Source organism: Ursus maritimus, unplaced genomic scaffold (genome assembly GCF_017311325.1).
Source record: "Ursus maritimus isolate PB19 unplaced genomic scaffold, ASM1731132v1 scaffold_1, whole genome shotgun sequence".
NCBI lineage: Eukaryota > Metazoa > Chordata > Mammalia > Carnivora > Ursidae > Ursus > Ursus maritimus.
In genome coordinates, this window is record NW_024423343.1 from 29,459,317 (window position 1) to 29,478,132 (window position 18,816).

The 18,816-nt window shown below is 49.1% G+C and overlaps 1 protein-coding gene across 3 annotated transcripts in view; it reads right to left on the reverse strand.

Moving 5' to 3' along the window:
• The window catches only part of NRP2 (neuropilin 2), a 118,421-nt gene that overhangs the window by 28,793 nt on the left and 70,812 nt on the right, over positions 1 to 18,816 (reverse strand). For 2 of the 3 annotated variants that reach the window (XM_008687402.2, XM_008687404.2), the window contains exons 12-15: positions 16,992 to 17,132; positions 5,624 to 5,886; positions 3,982 to 4,078; positions 2,805 to 2,825 (exon numbers count right to left, since the gene is read on the reverse strand). In XM_008687402.2, coding sequence (XP_008685624.1) covers positions 2,805 to 2,825; positions 3,982 to 4,078; positions 5,624 to 5,886; positions 16,992 to 17,132 — 522 coding nt within the window. Of the gene's footprint in view, positions 1 to 2,789; positions 2,826 to 3,981; positions 4,079 to 5,623; positions 5,887 to 16,991; positions 17,133 to 18,816 lie in introns of all 3 variants that reach the window. The other variant, XM_008687401.2, reaches the window with a different exon arrangement.

Genomic DNA, 18,816 nt, shown 5'->3' on the forward strand with positions numbered 1-18,816 from the left:
AAAAAAAAAAAAAAAAAAAAAAAAAAGGAAGAAAAAAAAAACGCACGCCCAGGCTACATTGTTTAGAATGTGACTCATAACAACAACACAAGTCTTCTTACAAATCACATGACAACGCAGTTTATTCATTCTCTCTCCTCCTCGTTCCTTCCCTACACGTTCTCTTTTTCTCTATGGCTTGTTTCTCTTCATTACCGACTCACACCCTGGTTTACAATCAAAGTACACACACTAAGCAGAAAACACAAGGTGACTGGAAAATGTTTCATGGCAAGCAATGAGTAAGAGGCAGAGAATGGAAGGCACTTTAAAATATAAAAGATCAAGAATACCTCATAAGACCCGCCCGGAGACCACTTTTATTGCATTTCCTTAAAGATTTACCTAGTACACATCGTTCTCTCCTGAAGAATGAGATTGCTTCTGTCTCATGGTTAATTTATAATGGAAAAGAAAAACAACCCGGATTCAAAAAAAGCCGTACTAACAATGTAACCGCCTATTGTGATTAGCGTTACACCATCAACTTTCCACATCCGGCCTGCCCAAACCTGATTTCTCTCTGTTTCCCTTTTTGAGTGAAAAGGCTGATTTAACCCCAGGACACCGACACTCCCAACGGGGCTGCCTGCCGCTGACCAGGAGAGGAACGCTATGCCAGTCCCTCACTAGGTTAGACAGAGCAAATGGTCGTCCTCTTTCCTCTCCCCAGTGGAAGGCTTTGCTTGAGTCAAAACACAGTTGCATGCTGAGGTCAAAGGGGCCTCGGCCCAAAAGAAGACCGGCCCTGAGTTCACCTGGCTACCGCCTTCAAGTTCCGTGTACAACTTGCCAATGTGATAGAAATTGTCCATTTTCAATTCCAATCCTGCCCTTGACTCTACGTTCTTTGGCCAAGTCTCTGCCCCCCAAGACTTGGTTTCCTTCTTCCAAAATGCTCAGAGACAACAGCCAGCCAGGGGCCAATCCATGCCACCCTTGTGCTGCTTTTGCTTAACCCCCGAATCAGCCCATCGGGAGCGCTGGAGATGCTTACCTTCAAGTCACTAAGCCCTGTGTTTATTTTGGCTAAGTGAGCTCTGTGGCTCTGATGATATTTTATTTATATATTTTTTACAAGAGAACATGACTGGACTGCGAAGCCTCACGGTAAACACAGCCTCAAGGAGAGCACATGCGCCCTGCTTTGTGGATTCTCTTACAGAAGCAAAGCACTTAGCCCTTGTACTTGTCAGTCATGGACTCAGACACGCGGGCTCACACACCGCAGTGTCTGTGGCCGTTGTTCTAGGTCTTTGGCCAGCCTTCCTGGGAGCTTTGAGTCTTAACGAGCAGGTTTGACTTGCCCAACAGAAACATTACCTTGGGTCCTGGAATTCCAAGAACTTGAACGGCAACTGTGATGGAGTGAGTCAGTTCGGATCTCAGCTTCCCTCCCCACACTTAGTCCCGCATTAACATCAATCTCACCCCCAAAGAGCATCAGCGCCCGCCCAGGAACACACTTCATACTTTCAAATGTGCCGTGGGGCACGGGGATGGCGTTCGGGAGGCAAGGAAGGGGGAGAAAGAAAGAAATTGTGTTTTGTGTGGGTCTGTCATTCTCTTTCCTGCCAGGCCCCCCTCCCCTCCACTGTTGTCTTAGAGGGTGATAAGTGGACAGTTAGGCCAGATGATTTGGAGTCAAAAGCGCATCTAGGTGGTAAACCGGGAATTCATCTCTTTCTAGCCAGGAGCTGGACAGATTAATGAGTGCGAAGATAATGCGTCTAGACTTCAGATATAAAAATGCCTTCCCTTATCTCTGGAATGCTGTCCCCTCTGGGGTGAAGGCCAGCCGGGGCAAATAGGGCACAGCAAGCCTCACAAATGTTTGCATGAAAAACCCTGGGCATCAGGTGAGGGGGAGAGTTGGCGTGTGCCCTGCCACCCAGGCCGACAGAATGGAAGCCCTTACAGTGGCTTCTAGACACTCAGCGTTGGACAACTGGCTGGAAACTTCATCGGTATCAAGTCACAGGAGAGCAAGGAGGGCAGAGGGTGAACCCCGCTGCCGCCCCCCCCCCAGCACAGACGTTACCACCACCCACGCTCCGACCATGAGGCTGGCACCCCAAATTCTTCTCTGCTCTGCTCTTTACTTTGTTAGGGAGAAAATGTCCTGTCTGGTTTTCAGTCCCATATTTAGATGCTCTAACCCCAGTCGGCACATGTGCCTCCCCTTTGCCTTTACCAGGCACCGGCTCCAGCATTCTGCAACCTTTTCTCCTCGGGGTCATCACTCCCTGTGTCTTTTCCCTAACTTTCTAGCCTCGCGAAACTGCCTGCCACTGTACCTCACTGAGGGTTCCCTGGGACCGCTGCCTTGGTGTTCTGCAGCTGGAAAGTCACCGTCTTCAGGCGAAAATAAATCATTGCCACCTCATTTCACTTTTAATTTACTACTGATTTTTGTTGTTGTTCACTCTCCCCCACAGCCTCTCCTTTCTCACCATTCATGCATTTTCAGCCTCATTGCTCCCCGTTGGACAATGCAAGGCTGAAAGGTTTATCTGTAACCTATTTGTCTCTATTATAGGTTTCTAAACTTTAATTAAACAAGAGACAGGGAGATCTCAATCCTCTTTCCTGGAATCTACAGGTGTTGTTGGTGCCATCTAGTGGCGGGAAGGTGCGGTGTCTGTTTTCTCTTGAGAGATTTGTCAAGTTTGGAGGTTCCTTCCCCCACACCAAATTCACATCACATGGGTGGAAGAAAAAGACATGCAAAAAATAAAAAATTTTTTTACCTTTAAAATTCTCACCTGCAAAAGCTGTGATGGGTTCTGGGGGGAAAAAAAAGAAAAAACACTGAGTTAGATAAGGGGAAGAAATAATGAGGCAGGTATAAGGTATGATGAAGATGACTTTTTGTAATACCCCACGGAAAGTGTCCCCATATCCTCCTCATGCTCTAGGCTGTGTCTAACACATCATCATCACAGGGGATGGGTGGGTGGGGAGAGATTCCCAAAGTGCTTTGGAAGAAAAAGTCCTTTATAGAGCAATGGGTCTCAAAAGCATCGTCATCAGTCATTTACCACCGATCACTTTCTCAAAGCCTGGATTATGTTTAGATGCCCGGGGTCTGAAGGGACTTGGGTGGTCCCAGGTGCTTCTGACATCATCAGGCACACACACATCCAGGACCCATGTGCCAAGAAAAGCCCTCAGTGAGTGATTACAGTCACTCTGCCGAGTAAAGGCAGGTCCTGTTCCTTCTCAGGATTGCCTCTTGCTTTTGGAAATGTCCACGGCGCTCATGGGAGATGGTCAGGATGCCCTTGGGGGTGACCCGGGTAAAATGTGTGCATCTTCTGTAGGCTGGCCTCTCAGCACTTCTGTCCAAAGGGACAGTCATGGTGTCCTTCCTGTGTTGGTCACCTGGCATGCAATGTTTAATCTTACAACTGTGGGATCTTGGGCATTGAAGGTATTAGCTTCAAAGCAAACTCTAAAATCTTACCTCACCTGCCATAGTTTGCCCTGCAATTCATTCACGTAAAGGAACAACTTGGGTAATTGTTATCAGTCTGATATAACACATGTACTATTTTTGCTCACCAGTGAAGGCTTCCACTAAAAACATCAAACCTTTGCAGCATGTAATTCTGACTGGCAGCTGCTCTCATCCTCTAGCATTTTCTTTGCTAAAAGCTGGAGTTGATGATGGGGTCTTGGCACCCCAAGTCTTTAAATACTTATTGCATGTCTATTTCTGAATGGGAACAGGAATAGAAGACTTCACCTCATTTCACACCCCTCCCATCCTGAATGCAGCCTAAGATACAACTACATTCATACCTCACCTCCTGCATAGACCGGTGCTGTTCTGCCCACTGGGTACAACTAGGTTTGAAAATGGCGTGCTTTCTCCTCTTGTATATCCCAGCCCCTGGTGTCTTATTTGGAAGAGCCACAAAGAGACAGGTATTCACGTACCCATACAGTTCTCCAGTGGGACATCAGTGCTTATCCGAATGTCATCAATGGCAATTTCTCCTGAACGTCCTTTTCCTATGACTCCCTCAAACACAATCTAGAAGCCAGAAGAACAAGAGCCATGGTTAACCGAGCTCCCTGGTTCAAGCAGTGCAAAGATTTCCAGTTTTCTGTTAACTTCAGCTTAAAATGTGTGTGTGTGTGTGTGTGTGTGTGTGTGTGTTACTGTACCTGGTACACATCTGTTGACCACATGGCTATGTACTTGAAATCTTAATCTAAAAAGAGTTGGTTCAAATCAAATGTATATCTGAAGGGATTAAAAATATATATACCAAGGTGATGTTTATTGTTGTCCAGTAAGTGGAATGTACTGATTAAAAGGACCAGAGTCAGGACATGTTTCAAGGAGAGTTGAACTGTCCCTAGCCATTTTTGAGGTTCTTTTCTCATAAATCCTTCAAACGTCCAGTGCAGGTATTTGGAAACTCAGAGGACACAACAGGTGGGGTGAGAGAAACACAATACACTGGGCTTGGATCGCCTTTGGCGTAACATTGTCTTACGGCTCCCTTATGACAACTAGGAGGGAGAGCGTTTTTTCCCTCACCCACAGTTTACTCAACACCTACTATGTGCAGGCACAAGGACAGTTACAAAATCTAATCAGCAGGACCCTCTGTCCAGAGAAGCTCACCATCTGGCGGGTGAGACAAAAATGCAAACAGGTTCTCACAGTACAGCGCACAGTGCGTTAAGGTTTATAAATGGGGATGCAGGTGGGGGTGGGGCGGAACCAGGACACCTTACAACCTGCAGAGCGACTGCAGGCTGCACACCGAAGCCCCTCCGCTCTGTGGTCCTCAGTCATTCCCCATTCTCACCCTCCCTAGCTTCTCTCTGCACACGAGCACATGTCCTCTGGCAAGCCGAGCGAGCAGTTGGCTGCCTCACCAACCATCTGTTGCTGCTTCTCGTCTGGGGAGGAGCAGGTTAATGCTTTGGCTGGTTCTCAGTCACCTCTTCCACAGTGTCTACTCCTACCCGAGCCTCAGCCACAGCTGTGCATACCCATCTGTGCCTCAGTCTTGCGCTCCGTGGGGCAGAGATCATACAGCTCACCTCCTGGAGCTGTGGGGAGAAAAGCCACTCGTGCGGGAGTCTCTCTGGTCTGCTGGCCACTGAGCGCAAACCGCCACCCTCCCCTTCCCGCGCCCACGTGCCCGGGAGCTGGCTGGCAGGGTTTTCCCCTCTCCCTGGAGTGTGAGGGGGCTCCGCGCGCTTCCTCCCTCGTGTGTGGAGGCCGGTTGTATTTATTTCCCTGGCTTCTGTGTCCCTTTGTCAGCCTACCTGATAGCAATCTAAACTAAAATGGAGAGAAGAAACATTTGTTGGGAAGGTTTCAGCAATATAAAAGGCAATAGGAGGAACAAAGAACCAAGCCTGGGTGTAGAGATAGGCACATTTTGAATAACAAATAAGAGTGTCATTTAGTTGCCATGGCAATGTGAGAAACACAATGAAAACAGCAGCGCTTAACCACGTTCCCTAATGATGAATGGGCACGGCCCTTTGAAATACTGAAATACGGATCACAAAGATTCCCCTGGATCTCTGCACCCACCTCCTGGCACCAGCCTACCTGATACTCCATGTCATAGCTGGGCAAGATGATCCGCCCGTGCTTCCACTCATTGCCCTGGTCCTCGCGGATGACCCAGAGGAGCTTGCTCTCCTGGCTGGCTTCGCGCACCACCTGCAGCGCCACCCCGTGGCCGCCCGTGGCTTGATACTGGAATTCCATACACACGGGGCTCCGGGGCAGGTGCACGGGAGGGCTGATGAGCCGCGCGTACTGGCCCTCTCTCCGGCCATCGCTCTGCAGCCGCAAGAAATTCCTGTCATCTGTGGGAAAGAAACCCAGAGTTTCCCATTACAACACTGGGGAAAAAGACCAGTTTGCGGCAGTGCCCCCACTTCCCCGCCCCCCTGCCCCGGAGAAAGCCAGAACCAGAGTTTGGGGGTCTTGTTTAATCATGTCCTTGTTCTCCAGGCCCTCTGTTTCCTTCTCAAGGTTCTTACAGATCTTGGCTCAAAAGCTGCTTCCTTTTGGAGCCTTTTCTGGAGACTGTATGTCAGGTTGGTCCTTCCTGCCTATTTCTTGGTATCGCTTTCTCTGTGCCTCGTCTACGGATGGCACTTGGTGTGGTTGGCCTTACATCTTGGCTGGTGGTGTCTTGTGCCTGTCTCCCCCACCCTGAGATTTGAAGATGCCAGACCCACGTCTTATTCACCACTGGCTAACCCAAAGGGCCAATGCAGCCTAATGAACTAAATAATAAGGGGGCGAGGTGGCTGCTAGACTGGAAGATGATTCTAGCCAGGGGGCTTATGCTTCAAGCCTTTGTCATCTTGGCTGGGCACTGTCCAAATGGAAGACATTTCAAACCATCTGTCTCCACCCGTGCTACTAGGTGGTACCTGGACTCTAGTGACCATCAGAAGCCAGCATCAACCTCAAGCAGAAGAAGGGATGGTGGCTGTGGAGGGGTAAGCCGGGGGGCCTGACACCCTACTCCTTCCCTGTCCAGCACGGGGAGGCCAGAACTGGCCTTTGTCAGAAAGCCAGGCAAACAGAGGTCCACTGAGAACAGGCACAGTCATCATCACTAATGAAGGCTACGTGTTTAATAGAGAATATACACCGGATGGGAAATCAAGGTTTCACCCATCCGAATGTTTGGAGGGTGGGCCTTTTGGCTGATTAGTTTTCAAATACATCAGACACTGTGCAGAAGAAGGAGGTCTTGTTGCCATTTGCAGACCTCATGCCCTGCAGACACGGGTATGGGGGCCTGCACCTGCCAACCCCATGTGCCCAGGAGCATTCTGGCCACTTGTACAGAAAACAGGTGGCACTGGAGAAGAAAATCTCACTGCCTCCTTTTGGCCCTGAAACATCTTCTGCTGAACACTTCTGCAAGGTGGCAGGGGGTGATTCACACCACACAGCCAGCACTCAGACACTTCAGAAGCATGTTCATGTGACACATGTGCACCCAGCTTTCTTATTCACCAGGGACTGTGAACATCCTGGGCTTGCCAGGGGAGAACAGGCAAGGAAGGACTCCAGAGCCCTGAATCAACAGGTTACTCTCTGGACCACTGGTTGGCTGCTGCTACTCCTGCTGACATCGTTGTTCTAGCAAGAATGAGCGTGTCACTGTCCTCCCATCACTGGCCCCTCTTTCTCCCATCTCTCTCCCTCCTTCCTGGCCCCTCTAAGCCCTTCCAGTTAGATTCTCTAGGATTACTGCTCCAGAAGCCACCCTCCCCTGAAGTCAAATCAGACCAGTTTGATGCATAGTTGGGATTCCAGTTTGTCTCCTTAACCATCCAGAACTACATGTCTGATACCCCCACAACAGGAGACCCCTTCAAGGCCAGCGTCAGCACAGATAACCAGGCAGCTGTCCACAGCAGAGATTTCAAAGGAGGTGATCGGCCAAGGGAGGAGACACGGGTGCCACAGCCCGACACTCCAAGATCTCCCAAACCTACGCTTCCCCTATCAGATCCCATCACTACCACCGTTCATGATAATAATTATAAGTCATATTTGCAGAATGCTCTGCAGCTTCTAAAGCACATTCACGTGCATTACTTCGTGTAATCCTTCCTAAACGCTTGTGAGAGCTATGGCTTCTGAACCTTATTTGTACAGGATGAAGACACAGACGTCAGAAAGGTTCCAGCGACTTATGCAAAGTAGAGAGGGTGGTGAGGCCCATTCTAGCTAATGCCTCTTTTCTCTCCACAACTCGAACATTCACTGACTGCACCACTGATGTTACCTTGTTTTTAAAAAGACTCGAGGCCATTTCTCCTGCATTTCAGCAGGTAACTACCCACTGCCTTGCGCTGTAATTAACTGTTTCGTGTGTGTCTTTCCCATCGCTCCAGTTCTAAGACAGAGTCCCAGGCGTACACATATAAAGGTTAATACTCTGCTGCTTCTCCCTGCCCCGAGACGGTGACATAGATATGCCGCTACTCAAGAAAATTTTGCTCCCACAGATGAATGAATGACAAACACAGGGATAAAGGAACGCTATGAGGCTTTATATTCTCACAAGACTCGAGAGCAGAGGGGGAATCAGCCAGCCTTTGGCAATCCCTCAGACTCTGATAATCTCTTCACAACTCCCTCCCACTCTCCTGAGCCAACACCCCTTTCGAAGGTGAGGTGAGCTGATAATAACAGGGTGACCTGGGGATGCACCACGGAGCCACCAGTGAGAACCCTCCCCCCACCAGACGCTCTCGGGCTCTAGTGATTTCCAAGCCCTGACTGCTTCCACCTAGATAGAAAGGAAACCAGATTTCAGACTTATTATTCAGCCTTCTTCCTTCACAGTTTCACAAATAAGACCCACTTGCTGCTTGAAAATTGCTTGGCAGAAATACTGTCACTTGTGAATTTACATTCTTAAGCGGCAGGGGATTCATAGCATAATGGTTAGAATTTAGTAAGTCAAATGTGTGTGGAGGTGGAGAGAGCCGCGCTGGCGGGGTTTTATCTGGGTCTGTTCTGTTTACCCATCCTGTTGCTAAAACTTCAGGCATCATCAGGCCAGAGGTCTCCCGGGCTGCTGCGGCCCCGGACCCCAGCTAGCCCCCTCCTCCCCCCTCCTCTGCTCTCTCTCCCACAATAAGACGATAATCGCTCCGCATGATTTAAAGGACCACTGGAAGACCGGGGAGTTAATGCTGGTGGCGTGCTAAGCACGAGCGGCTGAAGGATCATAATTCAGTGCTGACATCTACGCTAATCCATAGTTTGCAGAATCTCAAGACAAGCAGGCCTCTGAATTTCACTTAGTTAAATCATTTGTGCCCCACTTGTCTGTTAAGTGCTATGAGCTCGAGGGAAGAAAGATGATATGTAAATTTAAGGAATTAGCAGTAGACATCAGTCAGAGGGACTCTGAGCTGCAAAACGTCCCCACCTGTCACTGAGAAGGGCCTGATTAGAACCAGGACATCACGAAGGAATGGCTTGGACCAGGCCGGGCCCAGGGGAGGGGGCAGGAAAGGCAGGGGCAAGAGAACTGGTGTTCGCTGAGCACCTACTGTGTGCCAGCTACGGCGCAGGAAGTGCCGTCTGCCTTTTCTGATGGGATCTTCCCTGGGAAATCCAGGTCCATGAAACAAGTATTGCTTTCTCCATTTTTACCAGAGAGGAAACGGAGGCTCAGAGAACTAGAGGCATGTGTCCGAGACGGCTGCTAGAGAGTGAAGCACCACACAAGTGAGCAGAATCGCCAGAGCACGGCCGCTCATCGGGGCTGGAACCCTCGTCTACTGCTCACCCATCATTTAAAGCCTCAGTCTCCCCGTCTATAAAATGGGTATAATAAGAACATTACTGGAGAGGGCTGTGAAGAGAAGGAACTCGAATAGGCCATGTGAAATACAGGGATACAGTAAGCGCTCAATAAAAGCTATGATCTTTATTACTACTACTACTATTGCTACACGCACTGCCTCCAATGCTTGCCTTTTTTTTTTTTTTTTTAAAGAAACAAAAAGGGTCAAAAGAGCACTAATAACCTGGGAAGACCAGTCCTAAACTCACAAGGAAATATGGTTTGGCCGGAGGGCAGTGAAGACGCTCTCTGGGGTCATTCAGTTCCCTGATCCATCCGCCCCCAGCAATCAGCCGGCCCCCACTTGTGCACAATGCACTGTTTACCACATGTCCTTCCTGTCACTCTATGGTAGGTGAAATAAAATACGATATGATTCTGGAATGAGAGTGGGACCTCAGGAGACAGTTTAGACCAGGTCAGCCCGGCTGCCCAGAGGAACCACGCTGAAAACATCCCCAGAACAGCTGTCCACCCTCTGCTTTAAATTCTCCAGAGAAGGAGTTTCCATAGGCCACATCGGCAATGTGTTTTCTGGGTCACAACCCTAACTGTCAGGAACTTCTTAAACTCAGTTTTAAGTTTTCCTGCTGTCATTTAGACACATGTCCTCCTCCTATCCTTGATGGAGCACAGCCAATTTCTGTCCTCTGACTTGGAAACATTTTCACTCGTGAAGAATTCAGACCCTGAGTCTTCACTTTCTTGGGAAACTCAACCCTTGCCTCTTTAAATGTCCACTTTGGGGGGCTTTTGTTATGGTGGTAGGTCTATACTAATGCTCCTCTAAGCTGAGCGCTTCAGTTCTTCGAAGTCACGGCACCCAAAAGTGTGCTGTGAGTGAAGTCCGTTCTTGTAGAACATTCTAATTTATGGCCCACCACTGCCAGACCCAGAGGAAGTTGTAAGCATGTGGTGGCTGTCGATTACTTGACAGAGCAAAGGGCTGGCATGGCGCAGGTGGGCCCCATTAGCCACTGAGCTGGACTTCAAGGAAAAGCCCTTTGGGTTGTTAAGAGGTCCCCAGACATGACAACTGACCAGCTAAGAACCAGCTCTGCCTGCTGGACACTGTCTTCCTGTTCTTGCAGCTGATGGCAGTGATGCCGGCCATGGAGAGCTTCCAACCAAAAGACAATAGAAAGGAAATAACGTTCAGTTGCTGAAAGAGAATGAAGAAATAATGTCCCAGAGATACAATCCCTCTCCTCCCGGACCTGACATATTTGGGAGGCATTCTGCTAGGTTCTTGACTCAAAACATCTGTTGTTGCCCGTGACACAGGGAAAATAATCCCATGGGAACGAACAACAGGAGTTCGAAAGGGCAGCGAGGACGTGCAGAGGACAGGGTGGTTCGGGCATTTTAACCTGCTGCTGTCTCTAGAAAGGATCTGATATTTCACCTGGCGATTTATGGCCACACCTGGCTTCGGCTGCATGAGCACGTGTGAACACGTGACTGTGGTTGGCCTAACAGCCACAGAATCGGTCGTGTCCACACCTTCCCAAACCCTGAAGTAAATCACCAGTCTGATCGTTCTCGCTATCGCAAAGCCAAACGCACCATCTGTCCGACACACATATCTCCTGGCTAGCATCTTGCCCTCCTGCTAAAACTACCATCTGAAAGAATACTTAGTGCTGCAGGAGATGTAATCTCTTTGTATAGGTCATGCTTAAAACATGAGTCAGCCCCTCAGCTGGCCTCCCAAGGTCAGTCTATCTCTGCTAAGGCCCTCAAATTAACAACCGGTTAAGGGAAACACTGACTTTGGATGAACTCTGCAGGATGTTCTCAAGGTTTACAACTGACCATTTTGTGGACATTTGAGGTTTCAGGTCTGATCTTTGCAGAAGTCTTCCTAGAGCTGGCTTTTTAAAAAATTTTTAAAAATTTTTTTATTTTTGTATGTCAGCTTTCATGAAGGTTTTACAACTGAGGCAGTCTTGTCATCATTCTACCCCTTCATTATCAATCTGCACATTGCTGGGGAACTCAGCCAATTGTGACTTTCAGAAAAAAAGGAAACAAAACAGATGAACATAGGGGAGGGGAAGAAAAAATAAAATAAGAGGAAAGCAGAGAGGGAGGCAAACCAGAAGAGACTCTTAACTACAGGGAACAAACTGAGGGTTGCTGGAGGGGAGGTGGGGGGATGGGGTACCTGGGCGATGGGCATGAAGGAGGACACACGATGGAATGAGCACTGGGTGTCGTTTGCAACTGATGAATCACTGACTTCTACCTCGGAAACTAATAATATACTGTGTTAATTAAATTGAATTTAAATTAAAAAATTTTTAAAAAAGGAATACTAGCTTCTCTTCATTGCTGTCTTTTCTATAAAGTCAGAGATATTTTGCTTCCTATTTTCCTTAAAGAAGAGCCTCTCTGCTTCCTTCTCCAATGGAAGGTATTCTTTGAATATTGGCTTTCTCTTAGCCAACTTGCTCCTGGTCTGTAATCGTCTCCCTCAGTCTGAGCCTGAGAAGGTCTTGCCTGTGTCAGAGCAGGGGCTGCGCCTCGCCACATCACCCTGTTTCCGAGGGCGACTCAAGCTAATGCCAGGGCAGAGTCTCGATCCTTTGCTGTGTTGGTCCCACCTACGGGGGAGGTCTGTTGAGTTCAGAGAGAGCTGCTTTTTCATCCACAGTGACTACTAGCTCCCTGTCAAATATCAAGCCCATCATGAGCAAGTTCACTCATCAATTCTTTTCTGTAATTTCTTTGCAACCATCTACGTTCCCCCACCCCCAACACACACACACACACACACACACACACACACACACACACTCTCTCTCTCTCTCTCTTTCTTAATCCTGTGCGCATGTCACCCAGTGAATCACAGTTCTGGTCCTCTCCTCTCGTGGAGTTTATAAGTGGCCCAATCTGCATCCAAACAGCCCCCCCCAATACGTTAATAACTTTACCACTGACATATCTGACGGAATAGCAACCATTAACAAAATTCGAATATTTCGGAACACTGTTTTCTTCGTCTTGAGCTTGTTTTTGAATCCAGAGTAAAGGTTTTGTTTTCTCAATCCAATAAACATACGAGTGCTAGGCAGCCAAAGCTCCGTCTTTTCATAATGGTGTACTGTTGCGAGTAGGCACTGCCGGCTTTCTTTACTTTTTTAATTTCATTTTATTTTCTATTATTTATTTATTTAATTTTAAGTAGGCTCCGTGCCCAGCGCGGGGCCTGAACCCACAACTCTGAGACCAAGAGTCGCACGCTCTACCAGCTGAGCCAGCCAGCACCCTGCCTGTTTCCTTCATACCATTTCCACGATTTGGAGTTATTGACATGAAGTAATACTGTAACCATGCTTCACGAGGTCAGGAAACGTAGAAAAGAACACACATGGAGGGATGCCCCACGCTTGAGAATTCTGAAACTGACCTGCCATGGTACGCTCTTTCTCTAGTCTTCTTGTCCCATTCCTGACAATAATGATAACAATAGTAATCCTAACTATTATTATTACTACCACTGTTATTGCTATTAATGGTATTACTTAGTATTTACTTTTTTTTTTGGTCAAATGAAATAGTTCCTCCCCTATCTAATGCTGTGTTACCTGCTTACCTTACTATGGTTGCTCCCCGAGGTTGAATGACACGATGACACTGGACACTCCCACCAGAGGGACCACAGAGAAGGCACGTCCACCTAATTCCTTGCTTCTTGGTTTACACTGCCTTCGGTCCCCTCTGTGTGGAAGCAGCATCAGCAAGGACCCCAGAGATCACGCACACGTCAATGCCAAAAGATGCCTACCCAGTGTGACCAAGACAATCCCGCGACGATGGCCACGGTTTACCTCTGTGCCACCAAGCCCCGAAATGTTTCATTGTGATTAAAATTAAAACAGCTAGTGGCTACCACATTACACAGTGCAGCTGGAGACACGCGGACTCACCACAGCGTCTGAGCTTTTACCTTGCCCCTGAAACACATGAATCTGACCATCCTCAAAACTGGGTTTACGTTCATCGCACTTGAGACTTTCCCTAGAAAATACTACGGCTCCCACAGGGGAAGACATTTTCTGTGAGGTTGTAGCTCCGGAGAAAAGGCAAAGTGGCTTCTCCGAGGACGCGGGGCTGGCTCCTCTACACCCAGCAGAGGTCACTGAATTCGGGACAGGGTCCCCAGGGGCTGGTGTGAGCACACTCCAGGCTTCTAAGCCACAAGCAAAGAGCGAAAAGAAGGGATCCTGAGAGGCTTGAAAGACTATCTCGAAAAACAAAAACAGTGGCATGAAACCAGTGGGTGTCCTGTCAGCCTTAAGCAACTCTTACCACTGGCCAAAAGAACAGAACTAATTGCTGACTTGAAAGGAAAAGGAAAAAAAAAAAAAAGACAAAACAAAACATGAGAAAAGAACTAAATCAGAAAATATCTAAGGAATGTAAGTTGTTTCCACAGACACTTCTGAGCGAGGAGGCTGTGTATGATATTTCAACATGGCTCTTCTGCCGTCCCTTCCTCCTCCCTCGGCTATCCCGACGCCTTCCACGCTCGCAGGAGACACCTCCTTTCCTACGTGCAATTACTTCTGCTCAGCTCTCCAGTAGGGGCATAAAACATATGGCACACTTCTCTTAAAGAGTGTCTCCTCTTTGCGGAGTGGTGAAGTGTGGGGGACACAGGGCTTTTGGGCTTGACCGGGAAGGTCCAGCGTCTGCCCTGCCCCTGATCAGGCACAGCTGTTTCCTGTCTCCCAACTGCTCCCCTCGGGCACCCCCCTTTTTTTTTTTTTAAAGAAAGGACCACCCTGAACAGAAAGGGCTTTCCATCCTCCCCTGCTTAAAGCCCCATATCGAGCTTTGTAAGGAGAAGGAAAGTGGCAAATACAGCAAGTGACTTTTTAAAATCATCTGAGGATAGGCGGAAGGGTTCTGAGAACAACAGTACGATTTTGTTTTCTGGAGACAGGTTACAAGTGCCACTTTTTCGAACTTCAGGGATTCTTCTGGAAGAGGAAAATAATTATTTTCCTTCTCAATATCTTCAGGGAGAAACAACATTAGATGGAGCAGTTCCTTATGGCCCTAGTTTTCTTTCTGTCCCCATCCATCCAGCCAACGGTTGGAACTCTGCCCGCTCTGCGAGCTCGCTCTGAAAAGCCCTCCTAAACCGCAGGGTGTAATGAATCAACTGGAATGAGGACAAGAGCTAGAATTTCCAACCGGTAGCCAGGGTGGCGGAAGGGGCACTCAGGTGAGGGCGAGGCCTGCATCAGGAGGAGGCGGAGGTGAGCAGGCACAGAGGTCAAGGCCAGGCTCAGATGGAGAGTAACCGCAGCTCTCTAGGAAGTGTCACTTGCTAATTGGTGGCCCTGTAGCCTGGACAGGGCTGGCCGCCGAGAGCAGACCTACGCAGAAGAGTGCAAGGGAGAAGGCCGAATTTTTAGGGAGAACCTAAGACGGTGGTTGAAAGAGAGCCAGTAAACCTCCCCAACCCGTGTCACCCATGTCCCTTCATTCAGAGCGCCTCTGCCAAGCCACCCCCTCATACCCACCTCACGAAGTGCGCGTGCACGCACACGACACTCACGCACACACAGCGCAAACACTCTCAACCACACACAGACACACACGCACACAAAGGTTCACATGCAAAACATGCATACAAACACGCACACACGTATTCAGACACACAAACACCTACACATAGAACGCATGACATTTGCACACCCACGCAAAACCCACAAACACCTGGAGAAAGAAACACACGTACTGACACATCCACGCACACATAACCCACAAGTACACACTAGGCCTACACACGCTGGCGCATCCCCCATAAACCTTCCTTATGTTCGGATACAAAGTGGAGGTTGGGAAAAACAACCAATTAATTGGGCCAGGTCTCAAAGGAGAGGAAATGAAATGAAAAATCCAGGCTGGGTTATAAAAATAAGTATTTTTTTTTCCAACGTGCAGGAGGCTCATTATATTAATTAAACATTATTGCAGTGAACAAGAGGGGGAGGGTGATTAAGGCTGGGACGAGGGTAAGTGTTCTCTCCTGTAGCCCGAGGCCACGGTGATCTTCAGATATTAATCTCTCCGAGCACTCAAATGCTGAAGAGATAAACACTTGAAATATGAAAATGTTTTTCTCCAGAGCAGACGCTGTGACCCGCCAGGAAAGCAAGTGCGGGCTGTGTCAGGAGGCCGGCCCACAAAGCTCTCCTGGCATCTGTCCCACGGCCGTCCCCTGGGGACAGGGGACACCGCCAGCCCCTGGGGTTGAGAGGCAGCAGAGCACCTCTGGGGAACCCTGCAGAAGGGGGGGCCCTCATTCCCCTATTATTCTCTAGTCAGGCAACATTTGATCTACTAATTTCCAGAACGGACACCGTTGCTCTCAGATGCTTATGGGGCTCTGAGGTCCAGGCCAGGGGTGCAGAAAAGTGAAAACCTATTGCATGGTGTGCCAGAGCCAATGTGTGCTGGCTTGCGAGAGCCAGCGGTTACATTTTCTGGAATTTTGCGAGGCAGTTGTTAAGCCCAGTCATTATTAAAAATTAAATGACATAAAGTTACCATTAAATAAGTTACATTAGAAATGAAAGTTCATAAATTCTCAAAACTCAACACCTGCTCAGTATTTGAACACACCTTGCCAGTCTCTATGCTCCTGAGGTCACTCATATCTACCCGAGCTCTCCAGTGGCAGAAAACGATCTAATGCTGTTTGTACTTCCCACCTCTGCCTCTGGTCCTGTTGTGTCGGTAGCTTAACCACAGGGGGAGTACTGACGCCACTGAAAGTGGCCAACATTACAAGGCAGGGTTTCTCTTTTTCCCCATCCCCAGAGACCTGGCGGTTAATCGCTGACCAGAATCCCGCAGTAAACGCACGCTACGGTGGACAGAGGACATGCCTCTTGCCTCCTGCCACAGGTTGAGGAGGGCTCCAGGCAAGCCCTCTCCATCAGCAGTGCCTGGAGAGGCTGCCCACACCTGGCACTCAGAAAGGGCAGCTGAACTCTATGTCAAGGACTGTTCTCCAGCAACACTCTTCCAGGAGCCGAGTGCCAGGCGGCTCTGCTAGATCCCAGGGGCACGGTAGCATTTTGGACCCTCAGCTTGGTTTGCTACCGATGTGATGATACTCTCAGAGAAGTATCAGTCGGGCTGGAGGCCAGTGGTTTCCTAAGGAGGCATTTTAGGAACAAGAGCCAGCCTGGAGTTGACAAGAGACTCCGTGATGTCGGCCGGGAGTGCTAGCTATGGTGACAAGGGGACACTGGCTCATCCCATCTCCTGAAACCTTGCAACTGCTCTTCCTTTCTTCCTTTTCTTTCTCTCCTCTTGTCCTCTCTTGTAGCCTCCTAGCTTCCAGACTGCACTGTTAATCACAAGACAGGGCTAGGAACCACGAACCAGCTATTCTGTAGGGTGACGCTGTGAGCAAAGACCGTGGTGGTTTGTGGGCACAGAGCAGAGGATGGCTCTGTGGTGGGAAGTTATGACGCTTGTCAAGGAATCTGGGGCTGGGAAACGAGCAGCAGGCTAGCCTTAACTCTTTCCTCTCTGAATCTGCCGCTGCCTTACCTGGAAACGTCCGGTCGTTGGGGCTGGAGCTGCTGGTCCAGGTGCTCCTGACCCACTTGGCATGGTCATACATCCAACCACACGGCTCCTCGGGGAAATCAAAGTTGCAGTTGAATCCTGAAGGGAGCTGCAGATCTTTGTCTGAACGGGGGAAAAAAGAACCCAAAGAAGGCAAATGAACTGGGTTCGGACAACAGCCACAGCGGTGCTATTGAAAGCTCTGGCAAGGCCTAAGTGAAGGGCAGAGAAAGAAGTGGCTCCCTTTGCTTATTCATTTAACTCATCTTGGCGATCGTTGGCTTTCGGGTCAGCCTTTGGTCTCATCCTTCCCAGGCACGAAAGCCAAGTCTGCCAGTGGTTCCCATAGTAAGCAATTATAAATGAGGACACCAAATGGCTTCAGGCTCTAATCACACTCTTCTGTCCACCTCAGAGAGCAGACAAATGTGAAAATTGCTGTTCCCTAAGTACCAGAGAAGAATGTCTCCCCAGTGCCTCCGTGGAAGGCTGGCTCCTGCCAACCTGGCTCTCACAAGTGATGGGGCAGCCCATTAGCATCCCGAGAGGCTGACGTGCCGGGGAGGTGCTGGCCAGGGAGGGGGGAGTGAGCTCTGAAACAAGGAAGGCTTGTTTGTTCCCCCTTCACCCCCTGTAATGGGTCTTTTTTTCCAGGACACGGTCAGCTCGGCATCCCCATGGGGCGGCACTGCCAGGTGGGCGCCTGGCATGGGTAGGGCAGAACGAGGGGCCAGAGCCGCCGGCCGCCTAGCTCAGCGCTGACCAGGAGAAAAAATCACATCACATGGCACCTTGTGCCTGCGGGCCGAGAGCCCAGGGGCAGCAGAGAACGCCTTCGTCACGGACATGTCAGCAGTGACCGCACAACGGCTCGTCCTGTCGCCTTGGTTGCCCACCTGTCTAAGCTGGAAGACTGGACCCAAAGAGTTTGGAGGCTCCACTCAGCTCTAAAAATCCTGTCTGAGCTGGTGCCAAATATGTGATTAAGTGGGGGCCGGTGTGGAGGTGGGGGAAAGAGGAAACGGGAATCCAAATTTGGATGCTTGCCGGCAGTGGCCGCGGAGACAGCGGAAAAGTGCTGGCTAATGCTAGTAGCAGGGAGGAAGTGGGGTCTTTGGCCTTCTCACTTCCCTTCTCAGGGTTCCCAGAGAGGAATTTCCGTGGGGAAGGCCTAGAATGCAGGTTAGGAAGTCTAAAGGGAACAACAGACTGGTGGAAACTAATTGCTCACACCAGGGGGGTGAGGGGAAGGGCACTGCCAGCCACGGAGGCAGACTGCCACCAGGCCCTGGTTGTGCCTCCCCTTCCCAAGAGAGAGTATTTCATGTTTGCCCTCCCTTGGCCAAAGTCAGCTTGAGTCGAGAAGAAACACATGGAATCTATTACAGAAGCATCAACCTGTGGCTTGGAAAAGTCAGCCCTTAGCCCTCACCCCCCTTCTCCCGACAATTTCTGAATTTCTATTTTTCCGTTAAAAAATATGGAGTAATTCAATATACCATAATTCCTCTCTCATGTTTACACGCATACTCTATCTCAGGAACCTAATTCCACAAAGAAACCTTTTGCAAAAAAAAAAAAAAAAAAGGGAGGAACCACCAAAGAAACCTCAAATGAAACAAACCACTATAAACGGGAAAATTACATTATACTTCTGAAAGTTTACAGAAGAACTCTTAAATTTTTCTCTGGATTGCCATTTAGCTAGAACCCCCTCCTCCTGCCCTCCACCAAGCTAACTCCGCTGATCCAATACCGTATATTAACTCCCTATGCATTCCACCGTGAGCTTGCAAACTATCTTCAA